Source organism: Puma concolor, chromosome A3 (assembly GCF_028749965.1).
Source record: "Puma concolor isolate L17-30 chromosome A3, mPumCon1.1.hap2, whole genome shotgun sequence".
NCBI lineage: Eukaryota > Metazoa > Chordata > Mammalia > Carnivora > Felidae > Puma > Puma concolor.
This window is the reverse complement of record NC_141669.1, coordinates 51,464,402-51,478,858: the sequence shown is the minus strand read 5'-3', so window position 1 is coordinate 51,478,858 and position 14,457 is coordinate 51,464,402. Positions and strand designations below refer to the sequence as shown.

The 14,457-nt window shown below is 50.1% G+C and overlaps 1 protein-coding gene across 8 annotated transcripts in view; it reads right to left on the bottom strand.

Moving 5' to 3' along the window:
* The window catches only part of SFXN5 (sideroflexin 5), a 117,391-nt gene that overhangs the window by 50,242 nt on the left and 52,692 nt on the right, over nt 1-14,457 (bottom strand). For all 8 annotated transcript variants that reach the window (XM_086700855.1, XM_086700851.1, XM_025932407.2 and 5 more), the window contains 3 exons: nt 5,118-5,171; nt 4,067-4,123; nt 2,625-2,690 (listed from right to left, as the gene is read on the bottom strand). In XM_086700855.1, the coding sequence (XP_086556981.1) occupies nt 2,625-2,690; nt 4,067-4,123; nt 5,118-5,171 (177 nt within the window). The remainder of the gene's footprint in view (nt 1-2,624; nt 2,691-4,066; nt 4,124-5,117; nt 5,172-14,457) is intronic.

Below are 14,457 nucleotides of genomic sequence, written 5' to 3'. Positions count from 1 at the left end.
CCAGCATGAGACTTCATTCAGGGTGCCGTGCAAACTGGGGGTCCTTGATTCAGGGGGGTGCTGGCCAAGGTCAGGGCTCTGGCTCTTCTGAGGGAGAGGAAAGGTCCAGGGAGGAGACTGGACTCTCAGGGCCTAGCCTCCACTCCAGCTTGTCCTTAGTCCCTGGGATTTGCCCTCAGCCTGTCAGCACCCCCATCCACGCCGCCTGCTTGTAGGGACTCGTTTTAATTAATGCCAGAGCTGGGCCAACCACTGGGGCCGTGACACTTGTTTGCAGGTCTTCTCCTCCTAACAGGTTCTCCCTGGGAGGGGATTTGTCACTAATTGAAGCAGAGATCAGTTAATGAGGCCGCGGGCCCAGGGTTCCAGAGAACAAGGGAAAGGAAAATAAAATAAAGCCTCTTTCTTTGGAGGTTTTGTGATTTACACACACAAAAGAAAAGCAAGCAAGCTGCAGATTTTCCAAGTCAGAAACTCCGCTCCATCTGCCGGAGTTAGACCCTCACTGTGTGAAGACGTCAGGCAGAGGGACGCCGCCACGGCTAAGACTCGTGGATCTAGGCGGAGAGGGGCCTCCTGAGGCCGGCAATCAATCAGCAACCTAATTAACAATTATTTATGGAGCAGTGCTCACTCCCCCTCCATGGGGGAGAAGACACAGGGCCTGTCCCTGGTTAACTTGTAAGCCAGTAGAACAATGACAGGACAGGACACGGGGTGTAACTGAGTGAGTGTGTGGGAAGGCCATAAGTTTCTAGGCCTTGGGGCTGTGGGAAGAGTTTGGGCTGGCACAGTCAGGAAAAGCCTCTTTGAGGGCTCTGGAAGGGAGCTGGGATGTCCCAAGCACAGGCGCAACCCCTGGGGGCTGTGACAGCCCAGTGTGAGGCCTCCGGTCCCTGAGGGTAAGATCCTGGCTCTGAGAGCCTGGAGGGCCCCCAGTCCCCAGGAACAGCAGCTTGGGCGTCAGAGGCCCAACCCCACAATCTGGGCTAGCTCAGATCCTAGGAAATGGGAGGGATGGAATGCCCAAAGGGCCCTTGGGTGGGACAGTGAGGCCTGGGGATGCTGAGAGCCTGGAGCCCCAAGCCTATAGGAGGAGGACATCCCACCAGGATAGGGCTCAAGCCCTTCCCAGTCAGGGCTGCTCAGTGGTTTCCTCCCCTCAGCTCCACCCCACTCCACCCTTAAATCTCAAAGAAGGAAGATGGGATTTTCAAGCTGCTAAACTGGGCAGAGCCATCAGCTCCTCTTGTCATGAAGAGCAAGGAGGAGGTGACAGAGTCCCTTTCCTTCTCTCACAAGAGCCGTCACCTTTGCCAGGAGCCCCCCAGAATCAGAGCCTGCCAGTTTGTATGACCCCAAATGAAGTCTCTGCTGGGTTGGGGACCCCACCAGGGTGGGGTTTGCAGTCTCTCGGCGAGCCATCTGAATAGATTAGGCAATGTCTGGCTCCTGGCTTGGGGTAAGGCAACGAGTTGGGGAGGGAGCTCAATCTTGGTATGAAGTGGGGATCACTCCCCAACAGGTCATTTGGAGAGGACGTGGTCCACACGGGAGCAGAGTAAAAGAAGCCATCTCAGAACAATCCCAAATCCCTACTTTCCCAGAGCAGTGGAATGAATGACAGTGTAGGGTACAGTGGGTTAGTACATAGTTGTGAACAATTATTACACTTAATGACATGGGAAAGATAAGGAGTGTGGGTTTTGCAAAGAGATTATTATATGTGAATTCTTTCATTATACGTGAATTTTTGAATTTGCATTTTGTAAGTTTTTTCTCACCAATTGCATGTATTTATTGTGTGATGAATAAAATAACAAAAGTTGTGAAGTCACTTTCACCCTCTGGAGTCAGCTATAGGAGACCACCCAGCCAGGATCTAGAGAGTATGATGGGGGCTCAAGGGTGGGACCAGTGTAGCCAAGGTCCTGGGAACTTGAGCTTCCACTGTGGTTCTGGCCCAGGCCCCTGCTGTGTCACCTGCCTTCAGCCCTCATCTGGGATCCAGCCTTACACTCACACAGCCAGTTTACAAACCTCCCCTACTTAATAGCTCCTCTATTCTCAAAGTCCTGAGGAATTCAAATGAAACTATTCCTGTCTTGTGGAGGGCCTCCAGGATGCACTGGACATGTAACCACATGACCAAGGCCACAGAGGACAATAGTGCCCTGGGAGCTCGGGCAGAGAGCAAAGGGGAGCCAGCATTTGGGCCAGCCTTACAGCTGTTCCTGAGCCCCTTGCTTCCTGCATCAGCCACATTACTGAGAGTGAGCTCCTCTGACAAGGGTACTGGGGCAAGGGGCCCTACTAGGGACAGACGTCCTGCCCTCAGCTGGAATGTACAGCCCTTTGCATCACTCAAGGGCACCGCCTCACCTCCCCGCCGGGTCTCCAAAATCTCGAGCACTCTGTGTTAAAGTTTGTGTCTCTCTAGTAAAGTGTCACCAGAATCTACTCTCTTGTCTGCCGAGGAAGCCTGCCCTGGTGGCCCACCCACACAAACCTCTGTCTCCCACATCCTTGCCTGGCCCTGACCTCAGACAGGTCTGGCCAGAGCTGCAGGGGAGAGGGGCAGCTGCAGAGCAGTGGGACAGAGAAGTGGGGAGAGAGTTACTCACAGCAATGGAGACGGCGCTGATGACAGCTCCCAGGTAGCCCTGGATGAACTTGGACGCAGGAGAAGGCTGGAAGGCAGAGACAGATTTCTAGGCCCCCTGGGTGCCCAAAGCTGCCATACTCCACCCTTGCAAACAGCCCCAGCCAGCAAGAGACAGTCCTGCCCACCAACAGGTGAGAAGGAAAAGATCCCTCTGGAAGCCAAAGGGAGCCAGGCTTCCCTCAGCACAGCTCCATACAGGAAATACAGGGCAGGAATGTCCAGGGAGATGCCAAAGGGGCCCACTGCACTTTTGCCCTGTTCTAGAGAGCTCAGGGGCAGACACTGCTGGCTGGAGGTAGACAACAGCAAGGGCCAATGTAGGTCATGTACGTCTGGGGCAAGCATATCCAGTGGAGGGAGGATGCGTGCTGGAAGTGGGCTGAGGGCAGCTGGAGGGCTGTCTAGGTGAAAATGGCAGTGTCCCGGCTGGCTGTGCCTGGCTGGCTCTCCCGGCCTTAACCCATGAGGCCACCGGGCTTCCATGCCAATAGGCGAGGGGTGCTCAATGTTTCTAAGGAAAAATGTAACCCAAGTTGCAACATATAAAATTAAGAAAGAGCTGAGGAACTTGCCTTTAACTATGCTCTGTTATTTTGGAGATGTTTGGTTCAAGGCACGTGACAGCCATCCAAGCAGGGATGTACACGTGTGGATCACACACGCGAGATGTGGACTGAAGGTTTGGACGGGGGAGGGGGGCGTCCTCAGAGTTTCAGGCCCCAAAGTTCCTACCACCAAGGCCCAGCCACTAACCCTACCCCATCTCCCCCCTAGGTTAGAGGATGCCCACAGCCTCTCCTCCCCAAACTGACAGGCCCCCCCAAGGGGACCTAGACTCCTCCTCCCATCTTACTGCCTTTGGACAGAAGTGCAGGAAATACAGCATTACCAGTGAAGCTGGGGGCCCAGCCCCTTACAGGACAAGAGAAGGGTGACAGGCCTCCACCCTGAGCTTGTCCCAGGAGCGCAGGGGACTTTGGGGAGGAGGTGACAGGCCCCTCAGACCCCTCACCCCTCAGGAGCAGCCCTTCAGCTTTACAGCCCACAGTCTGGGGGCACCAAGGCAGCTTCCAGGCAAGCTTGGAGGAAGCTTTAGGGGAATTCAGTCCCCATGTGGCTGTTGCCATCCTAATCCAAGATCTGGGGATAAGAGTTGCCCAAGGAGGATTCCGCCAACGGAGCTCATCTCTCTCACTGCTTCAGGCACATTCCCATTTCATGGGCCTTCTTCACTTCATGTTGAACAGCCCCTCCCCAGTGGGGCCCTTCCTGAAGGGCTGGCCATTTCAATAAGGTGCTTGGAGAAGCACAATGCTCAACTCAGAGGAAGCAGCCCCCGATGGTGGCACACCACCCTGGAGGGAGGTTGAGGGTCACCAGAGCCTGTTCCGGGCGGCTCACCTTGGTAGCGTTCCGGTTTGCATAGTTGACACAAGCGTTGTGGCTCTGGTTCAGCCACTGGAAGGAAAGGGGGGAGAGGAGAAGTCAGGGGAGGCGTGGGAGCCAGGCCTGGACCCCGGCGGGGCCACAGCCTCCAAGAAGACAATGGGATGCTGTGTCCAGCTCACGGGTGGTTCTGTCCATGACCGACTGTTCCAGTTTGCTTGGGATGGCGCCAGCATCAGCGCTGAAAACCTGGGACACCCCTCAGTTGCTGCCAAACCAGGACACCGGTCCTGCCCATGCCGGCAGTTCATCCCCATCCAGAGACTGTCACCTCTCCCGGAACTGTGGCGTTCACTGCCCCAAACGGGCCTCACTGCCTCTGACACATTAATCCTTATTATATTCCTTACTGAGCCGAAAGCGGACGTGTAACCCCTGGAATTACGGACAGCCGTGAACCTCTTTCAAAAGTATCCCAGCCCGGTGTCTTGCGCCACCTGCCGTGCCCTGATGCGGGCACCGTTAGGAGTTTTATTCAGGGAAGACTCTGACATTTTTTCCTGAAGACAGACAGGCTTTCTTCCTGCCCAGCTCTCTGTGCATAGACACACACACACAGAGCTTCAACTGTTTTTAGGGAGCCATAGCCCAGGCTCTAAGAGTGGACACCAGGGTCTATGATATTCCCCCACCCACCTTGCTACCTTGGGGTTGGCGGTGGGTTCACCTTCCCCACAGATCTCAGTGAGGCTTATACCAAAATGCTGCTGAGGGCCTCGAGGTCACAGGCCTCTGGACAAGCAGCCAAGGAGCAGCGGGCGGCCACAAATAAGCCATCCTCCCCTCGTGCAAAAATTAGTCACATAAAATGGCCTAGGCATGGGCCGCTGGGACCTGCTCAGCAGCATCTGAAGTCCCGGGGTTCTCCCAGTGGCTTCTGGGTCAGGGCGGGGGAAATGGGGTGGCTTTCCCCCAGGGGCCTGGATGGGAGACCCTGGGGTGGGGAATCATAACCAGCATTTGTGGGGCCCCCTTTCATAGGCCCTCTGTTGCCAGGGACTGTTACCTGCCAGAAGACAGTGGATGCCAGTGTCTGGTTGGGCAAGAGAAGACCAACTACCTATGAGAGAAAAAGAGAGGAAAGACTGAATAAAGCCAAAGGACCATCCTACACTTTTGCAAGGAAAAAATGACACAGGCATGAGCAAAAGTAAAGCTGGATCTGTACAAACCGAGGTGGCTGATGTGTACATACAAACTGCTGCCCATGTGAGATGGCACACGAAGGAAGTGGACCAGGTTGCAGAATTAAATTACAGCACAATCCCACTCTTGTTAAAGAAAAGACATCACATCGCACATAGAACCATATACACAAACATAAGCATATATGTATCTTCATGAACAAATCTATAGCCCCACAAGTAGATGTCTCTGGAGGTCACGTTATACAGTACTTTCTCGCATTCTTCTTGAATATTCCTATATTCTTTTAAGCATTGGGCATGTATTATTTCCATAACTGACGGCAGGGGGACAATAAAAACAAGCAAACAGAAGGAACATCTTTCCTTCCACTCAGCTAACCCAGCTCTCTTTCACACCCTCATCATCCAATAGGATTTTTGTGCAGATTAAAATATGATGAGAAAAATCATTTCAAGGGCCTTAAGCACTTTATAAATACAAACGGGGGGGAATTTAGATCTTTTATCTCTGAGCCTCCATGAAGAAAATCTACACCATGTTTAAGCTACTGAAGGAAACATAGATGTCTAATAAATACTTGTCAAATGAGTGAATGAATCAATGAATGAACAAATACACACATATGGCTGAGCACCGCTACATGGGTCTGGATTCATTATTCCCAAAGCCCAAATGTCACCTAAGAGCTAGGCTTGCTGACTTTGTTTTTTTGGTTTAAGTCAACATTAATGGTCTCATCTTGACAAGTGGCCAAACTTTGGACTTCAGGGATCCATGTGTCTCTTTCAAGTTTACCTTTTGAGAGCCTGTGAGCAAAATAACATCTACCAAGTACCAATGCATATGGGAAAAATGTGCACAACCATCCACATATTGACTTATTTATTATTCCTGTAGATAAAATGGCTCTTTGGCAAGAATTTCTGTAAGGAGCAAGTATAAACATCCAATACTATGCAGTAAATCAAATTCTAGACATCCTCAGCAGCATTTGTATATCATGTTTTAAACATTAAAATGTTTTAAGACAGCAAACACACACACACACATTTATATTTATTGGCCCATATCAGTTTGAATAAAATTATATAATGTAAAGCCATTCCATAGCTCCAATGAGGAATTATGAGATTTTTCTCCCCAGAATGAGATCCCAGTTTGATTTTTCTCTGCAGCAACAGCTTAGGGCACTGGAGTGAGAATCAGGAGAGCTTGGAGCTCAACCTCAGCCCCGTGCCTCTGTGAGCTCCAGCCGACAGTGTCTCCAGCAGAAGACAGGCTCCTTTGGGGCTCTGGCTTTCTTACGGGGTTGAGCTTGGAGGTCCTACCTTGGTTTAAAGTTCTACTCTTGAGTTCCAAGTAGTAGGTATGAAGTCAAGTGAGATAGTCCCATCGCCTGTAAAGGGAATCACCCCTCCCCAGCCTGGCTGAGAAAAATCCCTGGGGACCCTAGTCAGCCTCTAGCCAGGAGCCAGAGAGCTTCCACAGAGAGGAAGCTGAGCCTAGAGTGGCCTGAAATTGGGAACAAACAATGTGATCTAGTGAGTGAGTGTGTGTGTGTGTGTGTGTGTGTGTGTGTGTGTGTGTGTGTACACGTGCATGCCTGACTGCCTCCCAAAGCCAGAAGAAGAAGTAAAAGCTGTTATTCACTGTTGAGAACTCAGCATATCATCCCCCCTAATCTGTTGGTTTACATAACAAGTGTGTGTTATGGGCCACGTTGCCTTCCCCTCCTCAGTCTCCCTTACACTCCCTGAACTGAGCTTGGGCTATCAGGAGCATCATAAGGTACAGCTCCTTGGGACTCACTGTATTTACCAAACACCTATTGTCCAGGACACTCACTGCTCATTACATCACAGAATCTCCTTTATGAATCCTCCTGGGGGAAATTTTTCTGGCTTTGGGGTCAGAAATTTATACACTTCTGAGCATCTGGTCTGCATCTGTCTTGTAGACGTTGAGCATTTTACTGTGTCTCTCTCTGCACTGACTGTCAAGAACCTCAGGCCAGATCTCCACGGCTCATATTTGTCAAGTGTACAAACCATCACTGCATGTATTTTGTGCCCAAACTTCACTCCTGGCTTCTTCCCATTCCTAAACTTTTGTCTCACTTTCGCCTTCACTTGTCTTTTCTGGTGGCAGGCATTGTCTTTGTGTGACATCAAGTCTTTTCCAGAACAAACCACAGTCCTAAACGAAACTGAAATAGTATCCAGGCCTATGTAACACACACACACACACACACACACACACACACACACACACACACACACACAGCTTGTAACCTTATTAGCCAAACCCGACCAGCCTCCTGTCCCAACCTCCTGCTGTAACATGGGCCTGGTATTCATGCTGGGCACCTCTGACCCCTCATGCTTTCTTAAAGAAATTGAATGATTGATTGATTTTGCTAAGAATTTCCCCTATGTCACTTACCATGATTCTTATTAGTATGCTGGGGCGCAGACAAAATAGAGATTGCTTTCTGTATTTTGCAAATGGGGAAACTGAGGCTTAGAGAAATTCAGTGATTTGCCCAAGGCTTCACAGCAAACTAGAGAGAACGTCAGAAAGGTCTCCTCACTCTTGGCTTGAGGGCTCCAACTCTCTGATTTTAGGGGTTCCTTTCCCAGCTCATTCGCCTGAGCACAAAGGAAGAGTCACACTCCATGCCCATTTTCAAATACCTTCTATGCACCATGTTCCGTGGTGCTCCCAATGGAGCAAACAGGAAGAGAGGAATATATGGCACCTAACCACAGTAAGCACAAAGACCAAACAGGAAAATGTATGAGAATATCCTTTATAACATCTGGACATGAAAATGACCAGATGGTTTAATCAGGTACTTGGTCATGTCAAGCCGGTAACTTCTAACATCCGAACAGGACCTAAAGAAGGGAGAGGTCAGCATGCTGTGGCTATCTGTCGAAGTAGGTGATAGGATGGAGCTGAGCCGTGCGTGCGTGTGCGTGCGTGGGGCAGGGGACACGTGTGCACACTCACAGGAGCAGAACAGCCAAGAGACTGGTCTCATTAGAAGAGGCAGAAAAATCAGCAGACCTGGGGAGGGTGAGGTTAGAAGGCAGTGGAAACCCATGCTGTATTGGCCAAACGGACCCACGGGAACCATCTGAGGCTGAGGCAAGGGGAATAGCGATCCCACTTTCCAGGTCCTACAGTCAGGCTGGTGGGGCCGGGAGCACATGGGTGCCAGCCCCATTCCCTATTAGGCAACACGCAGCACCATCTGCACAGTCCCAGGAGCAAGAGCAGATATTTTATAACTTCCTTTTTTCTTTTTAAGTCTAAATTAAAAATAAATGTTCCTTCAGTTCTCAGATGTATATCTCTGGTGCAACCTGCCCACATTCCCCCACGCTGCCCTTTCCAGAACATGGCAGGAGAAAGGAGGAAAGAGATGGATAGAGAGAGGGAGCCAGTCCACCCGGCTTCAATGCCAGTGGATTGCACCTCTTCCAAGAGGGAAGCGCTTCAGGCGTGGCCGCGCAGACGGGTGGAGAGAGCCCAGAAAGCGGCTGGTACCAGGGAAAAGTGGAAGGGGAGCCAGCAGCCAGAATTTCCAGCCCAGCCTCCACCCTATCTTGCTGCAGGACCTTGGCCAAATCGCACATCCAGTCTTTGCTCCCATTTATAGTTCATAACACGGCTGGGGTCCCCTCCACCGCTCCCGCCCCCTGGCAGCTGTCTTCTTCTCACATCTGTCTACTTTCGCTGCTCCCCTTCGCCTCAAGTGGCCGGCCGTAGGCCCCGGTGACTAACATGCAGGCTCTGGTCATACGAAGAGCCGGACTCACATCCTGGCTCTGGTATTTACCAGCTGTGTGACCGCACACAAGTTACTTGAGCCCTTGTGCCTCCATTTTTTTTTTTTTTTTTTTTTTTTTTTTTTTTTTTTCTGTTAAATGAGCACCATCCTGGCACCTCTCTGGACGGCCATGAGAAGAAGCAAGGCATGGAAAGAATTCGGCCCAGGGTTTGGTGGGCAGCAAGTGCTCACTAGGTATAAGGTGTCCGTATCATTCCTCTCCTCCTGTCTCATCCTTTTCTAGTTTTTGCCGGTCTCTCCTTTCTCTGAACTCCACAGGCTGCATGACACCATCGAGCTTCATCTTGCCCCCATCTTGTCCTTGAACACAAGCCTCATCCCTCAATAGTGAGCTCCTGAAGGTAGAATCAGGGTTTTTCTCTCTGATGTCCCCCAAAGCGCTCAGCACAAAGCTGGGTCCACACTACACACTGGAAGAACATTACTAATTCATTATTAAGAACATGAATTCTTGGCCAGGCAAAAGATCTATGATGGACTGTGACCATGACCACCATCACCCATTTCCTCCTTACTCCTTGTATTAAAACCCTGCATTGCATGAGGGCACGCTCTTGGAGAGAGGGGCGGATTAGTTTTAGGTCCCGATTCTTCACTCCTCCCTGCATCCATGCCCTTGACACGGGAAGAATATATTTCCATGCTCTTGGCGTTGCTTGGCTTGGACATATATGTCTTGCTGTGGCCAAAAGCATGTGGGAGGAAGTGGCAGTGTGCCAGTTCAGAGCCCAGGCCTCAGAGGCCTCATCAAAGGAGGAGGAGACACGTTTGAAGCAAAGTACAGTCTGCGTTGGCTGACTCCCAGTTGAGCCCAGACCTGCAATGGCACGTAGTACCGCCTCAGTCAAGCACAGTCGAACGCAGCTAGACCCCAGGTAACCACGGACCTCTAAGAACAAATTCTTATGGTCGCCACAGAAATTCTGCGGACGTTTGCCACACAGCATGGAGGTAGCAATAGCTGTTTAAATACAGGGATTGCCACATAGGAAGGCTGCAGATGATGTCCTTTCTGATTCAGAATTCCGTACCATTACTAATGCCCTTGAATTATGCCTTCACTAGTGAGATTGGTTCCTGAGCAGCCCGGCTTATCACTCCACCTGGTGACCAATAGCTCAAGTCTGGAGCTGCCTGGCCAGCCAGGAAGATGGGGGGTTTGTGCCTGAGGCTCATCTCAGGACAGAATCCAGAATGGGGCCAATGGCACCCAGATGGCAACTGGCTCACACCTTTACTCCAGGCTTCCTCCTTCAGAGTATTCTAACCTCTGCAGAGAGATAAGGTCTCAATGTGGGAGAGGGGCACCCCCAAATATCCTGATCTGCTTGGCTGGAGGTGGGACGCGAATGGCTGAAGATGAAGACAGGAGAGCAAGGCCGCTGGTCACAATGTCCTACGATGCTCAGAAAGAGAGAACTGAGCAGCCCTCACTCCCTCAGGCTGCCGCCATGCAACACAGAGTCGAGCAGTAGGAGAAAGACGCTTTATAAGTACAGAAAATCCAGGGGCACCTGGGTGGTTCAGTAAGTTAAGCATCTGACTCTTGGTTTCAGCTTAGGTCATGATCTCATGCTTCGCGAGTTCAAGCCCTGTATCAGGCTCTGCGCTGACAGTGCAGAACCTGCTTGGGATTCTCTCTCTCTCCCTCTCTCTCTGTCCCTCCTCGCCCTCCTCTCTCTCTCTCTCTCAAAATAAATAAATAAACTTAAAAGAAAAAAGCACAGAAAATCCAGAGAGGAAGCACAGTGTGTGTCAAAACAATGAGGTGGTGAAACTCAAGTCGGGATGAGTACAGGGTACAGCACTGTCCCTGTCATCTCCACCCCTTCTCTACTCGGCTAATCCCTCCTCATCCTCCAGGTTTCAGCCTAGTTGTCACTTCCTTCGGGAAGCCTTCCCTGACCCTCAAGAGGAGTCAGGTCCCCTGTCATTCGCTCCCTCAGCACCCTGCCTGCCTTCTTGGCAGTATTGGTTCTCCGTGGTAAGAATCTGTCTGCTTAAAGTCTGTCTTCCTCGAGAACTTCCAGAGGCTTCCGACGGGTGAAACCATCGACATTCACTGCTCACATACCTGGGAGTCCTCACTGGCAAAGCGACAGTCCTCTGGCATCGTACCTGTGTCCTCCATACTGACTCATTCAATTCCAAAATGCCCCTCTTCATTTTTGAAAGACCTACCACAGGCCCCAGTACTCAACAATTTGCCTGTTTTTTCCTTCTACTTTGTCTCCATCTTCTGATTTATGTGGCTAACGATCTGAAAAGTAACACTTCAGTGCATGAGGGGTGCTATTTAAAGGATCCCAACCAGTTAAAGAGAATATCGTTTATCCAATGAATGTTTGTCCCTGACTGGTCAATTCCAGCTTAACTGAGTAACACCTCTGGTGCGAACCAGGCCAAACTGACTGCTGTCGGGTTACAACGGAGGTAGGCCAGGGAGAAATTGTGATTGGCATTTAAATGTGTGAAAAAGCAGAGTCTGGGATGAGGAGGGTTGGGAGACACCGCGAAGGCTCTGGGACACAGCCAAATCCTCACGTGAAATGAAACCTCTGTGGTCTACCCCTCCTCCCCCTGGAGGTGAAGTGACCCACACCTGCACCTTCTGAGGCTTTTAAGTCCGCATGCGCACATGCAGTGCAGGGTTCAGAGCATAGAATCCAAGCTCTGAATGTCCCAAGACAGAGATCTGGTTTGGATGTAACCCAAGGCCACTGGGACTCACTGACCGGATGCTCCCGGTCTGCCCTCCTCAGTCTCCCACCTGGATATGGGAGATTGGAGCCTTGAGTTTTGAGGGTTTGAGAATGACAGGGGGAGGGGAGAGGAGGACAGCAGCATCACGGGGAGTGCAGAGGTGAGGAGGGAGACACAAATGGCCCCTGAGAGAAGCTCGGGCCCGCAAGAGAAAGCTGGCATCTGCGACATTCTGGTAGCCAAGGGTGCAGGGTGCAGGCTGGCAGGTGGGAAAACGCAGAGAGAATAGGACAGGGTTCGGAACACTGGCCCTGCCTCTCCCCAGCCGCACGTGCATGGAAAGGACAGTGCTGCACACCTCTTAGTGGAAACCTGGGAACAGAACTGCCACTTCTAAGCAACCACGGTTGGCGGGGTTCTTCTGGGAAGGTACCCAAGGAAGAGGTAGCATGAACTGCACTAGCCTGGGGAACAGCCTTGGTGCCCTGGCTTAGCCACCATGCTTATGTATAAATTGGGATCTCTTTGCCACACACCAAAGGGGGAAAAGTTCCCATCTTCAAATGTTAAGCTTAAAATAAGACGCTACACGGGTGCCAGTGGATCTGTGAAATCTGCTGACTAAACTGGCACCAGCCTCTGGGAGAAAACCAGCTCGCTTCTCCTGAGCTCTGGAGAGCGAGCAGGGTGGGGGCGGGGTTACTCTCAGGCAAGGCGGGAACAACACAGGGGGTCAGGGCTGGGGATGCTCACCTAGGCAGGAAGCGTGGATGCTGCTTCCAGAAGCATCTCAGTTGAGGCATCTGCCAGCCTTAATCACCCCTTCCCTTCATAACTCAGGGACCCGGTTCCTAGCACATTTGCCAGCACCCCATTTCTATTTTGGTAAGCATTTTAGTGGCTTCTGCATGTATATATTTCTTACGCATTCTATCACACCAGGGGCTTCCCTAAGGTGTGGACTGGAACCTTCACTCCCCTTCAGACCAGGCATTTGCCGAGATGTTCAGTGCTACCAGGTGATGGTGGGGGCCTTAGGGAAGCTGATGTGGCTAGAGGGAGCCAGGCTCTGGTAGAAGGCCGGAATGGCCATGGTGCCCCTTCCATACAAGGCAAGGCAGTGGCCCAGGAGGGAATGAGAAAGTGAGCCCTCTGAATTCTTAGCCACGTTAAAGTGCCAGGATAGAAAGCTACAGGTGTGCTTCATCCAGTGGCTCTTTTCAGGACCTGGTCTCTGGGCCAGCTATTCTGAATCCTGGAATATGAATATTTGGGACTAGGAAGTGGGGACTGGGTGAGCATTGCCGTTTTGGCTCTGGCTGCCACTGAGGCCTGCTGGGAGATGTCCCAGCTCTCGCTGCCCATTCACCTCAATCAAGTGTTCATACAGATCTCAGAGCCAGGGCACCGTATTCCCATACGCTACACATTTATTCACAGGGGTGCTTGTTCCAGGCTGGGAGAGGATTGGTCCTCATAGGACATTCACAGCATCTGCTTTAGCAGTAAACCCCTGAATAACACAAGAGTGGACGGCACCCAAGTTCCCAGGATGCCTCCAAGGCTGTACGGACCCTGAGATAACTGACTTGTCTTGGGTAGGAAGAAGAGAGTGGAAATTGATGGGGTGTCCTCAATAACACCTTATCAACTAGAGACAGTGCTGGTATCCCATGGGTTATCTAGTTCATCCTAGTTGATGGCACCCATTAATTGTGTGAGGATCCAGTTGGCCTCTTATGGGGAAATGAGCCCCAAATTCAACTTCTCTGGTTTGCAAAGAAACAATATTGCTAAATGATGCATCTTTCTTTCTCAAGTGTTGATGGAATATTTATTAAAATTATTATGGCAGATTCTTCTTTGCCTACATATCAACCATTCTTCTCTTCTTGCTTACTAACAGAATTCCTATAGTTGGGAGATTCTGCATGAAATATAAACAGAAATGTTGTATGAGAGATTGAAGAAGTCTCCATAAAGGGAACTGACTCTGTTGGGAAGTACATTCTTTTACTCTTCCCTTTAATATGGATGTGAACTCTGACTCTTTAATATGCATGGCTAGAACTCTGACAACCATATTGGGCTATGAGGGGATTCTGATGACAGAAGCCAGCACTGAGAATGGTGCAGAAGTATGGAAGTCTGGGTTCCTGGTAGCATTATGGGGATCCGCTTACCTCCAAACTTCTTTGACATGAGGGAGTAATAAATTATTTTCTTTAAGCCACTGTTATTTTGAAATTTTTAATATGCAGATGGTCCTATTCCTAACTGGTATAATCGTATAGTATGCTACAGAGAAAACCACAATACATCTCCAATGGCAGAATCATTCTCTCTGAAAATACAACACAGTAGAAAATAATAAGAAAAGAACACATTTGTAAAAAACAAACCACTTGCAATTCAAAATGTGTTCTTCTGACTACCTGATTAACGAAGAGTCAAAACAGAAATTTCAAACTTATTTAGAAAATAAAAATATGGATCACTGTATACAAACACATATTAGATACAGCTAGGTATTAGATATACTCAGAAGCAAATTCACAGCCCCAAGAAGTTTTATTAGAAAGAAAGAATGAGCATAAATAAAGTATTTGAGATAAAATGTAAAAAAAAAAAAAAAAAA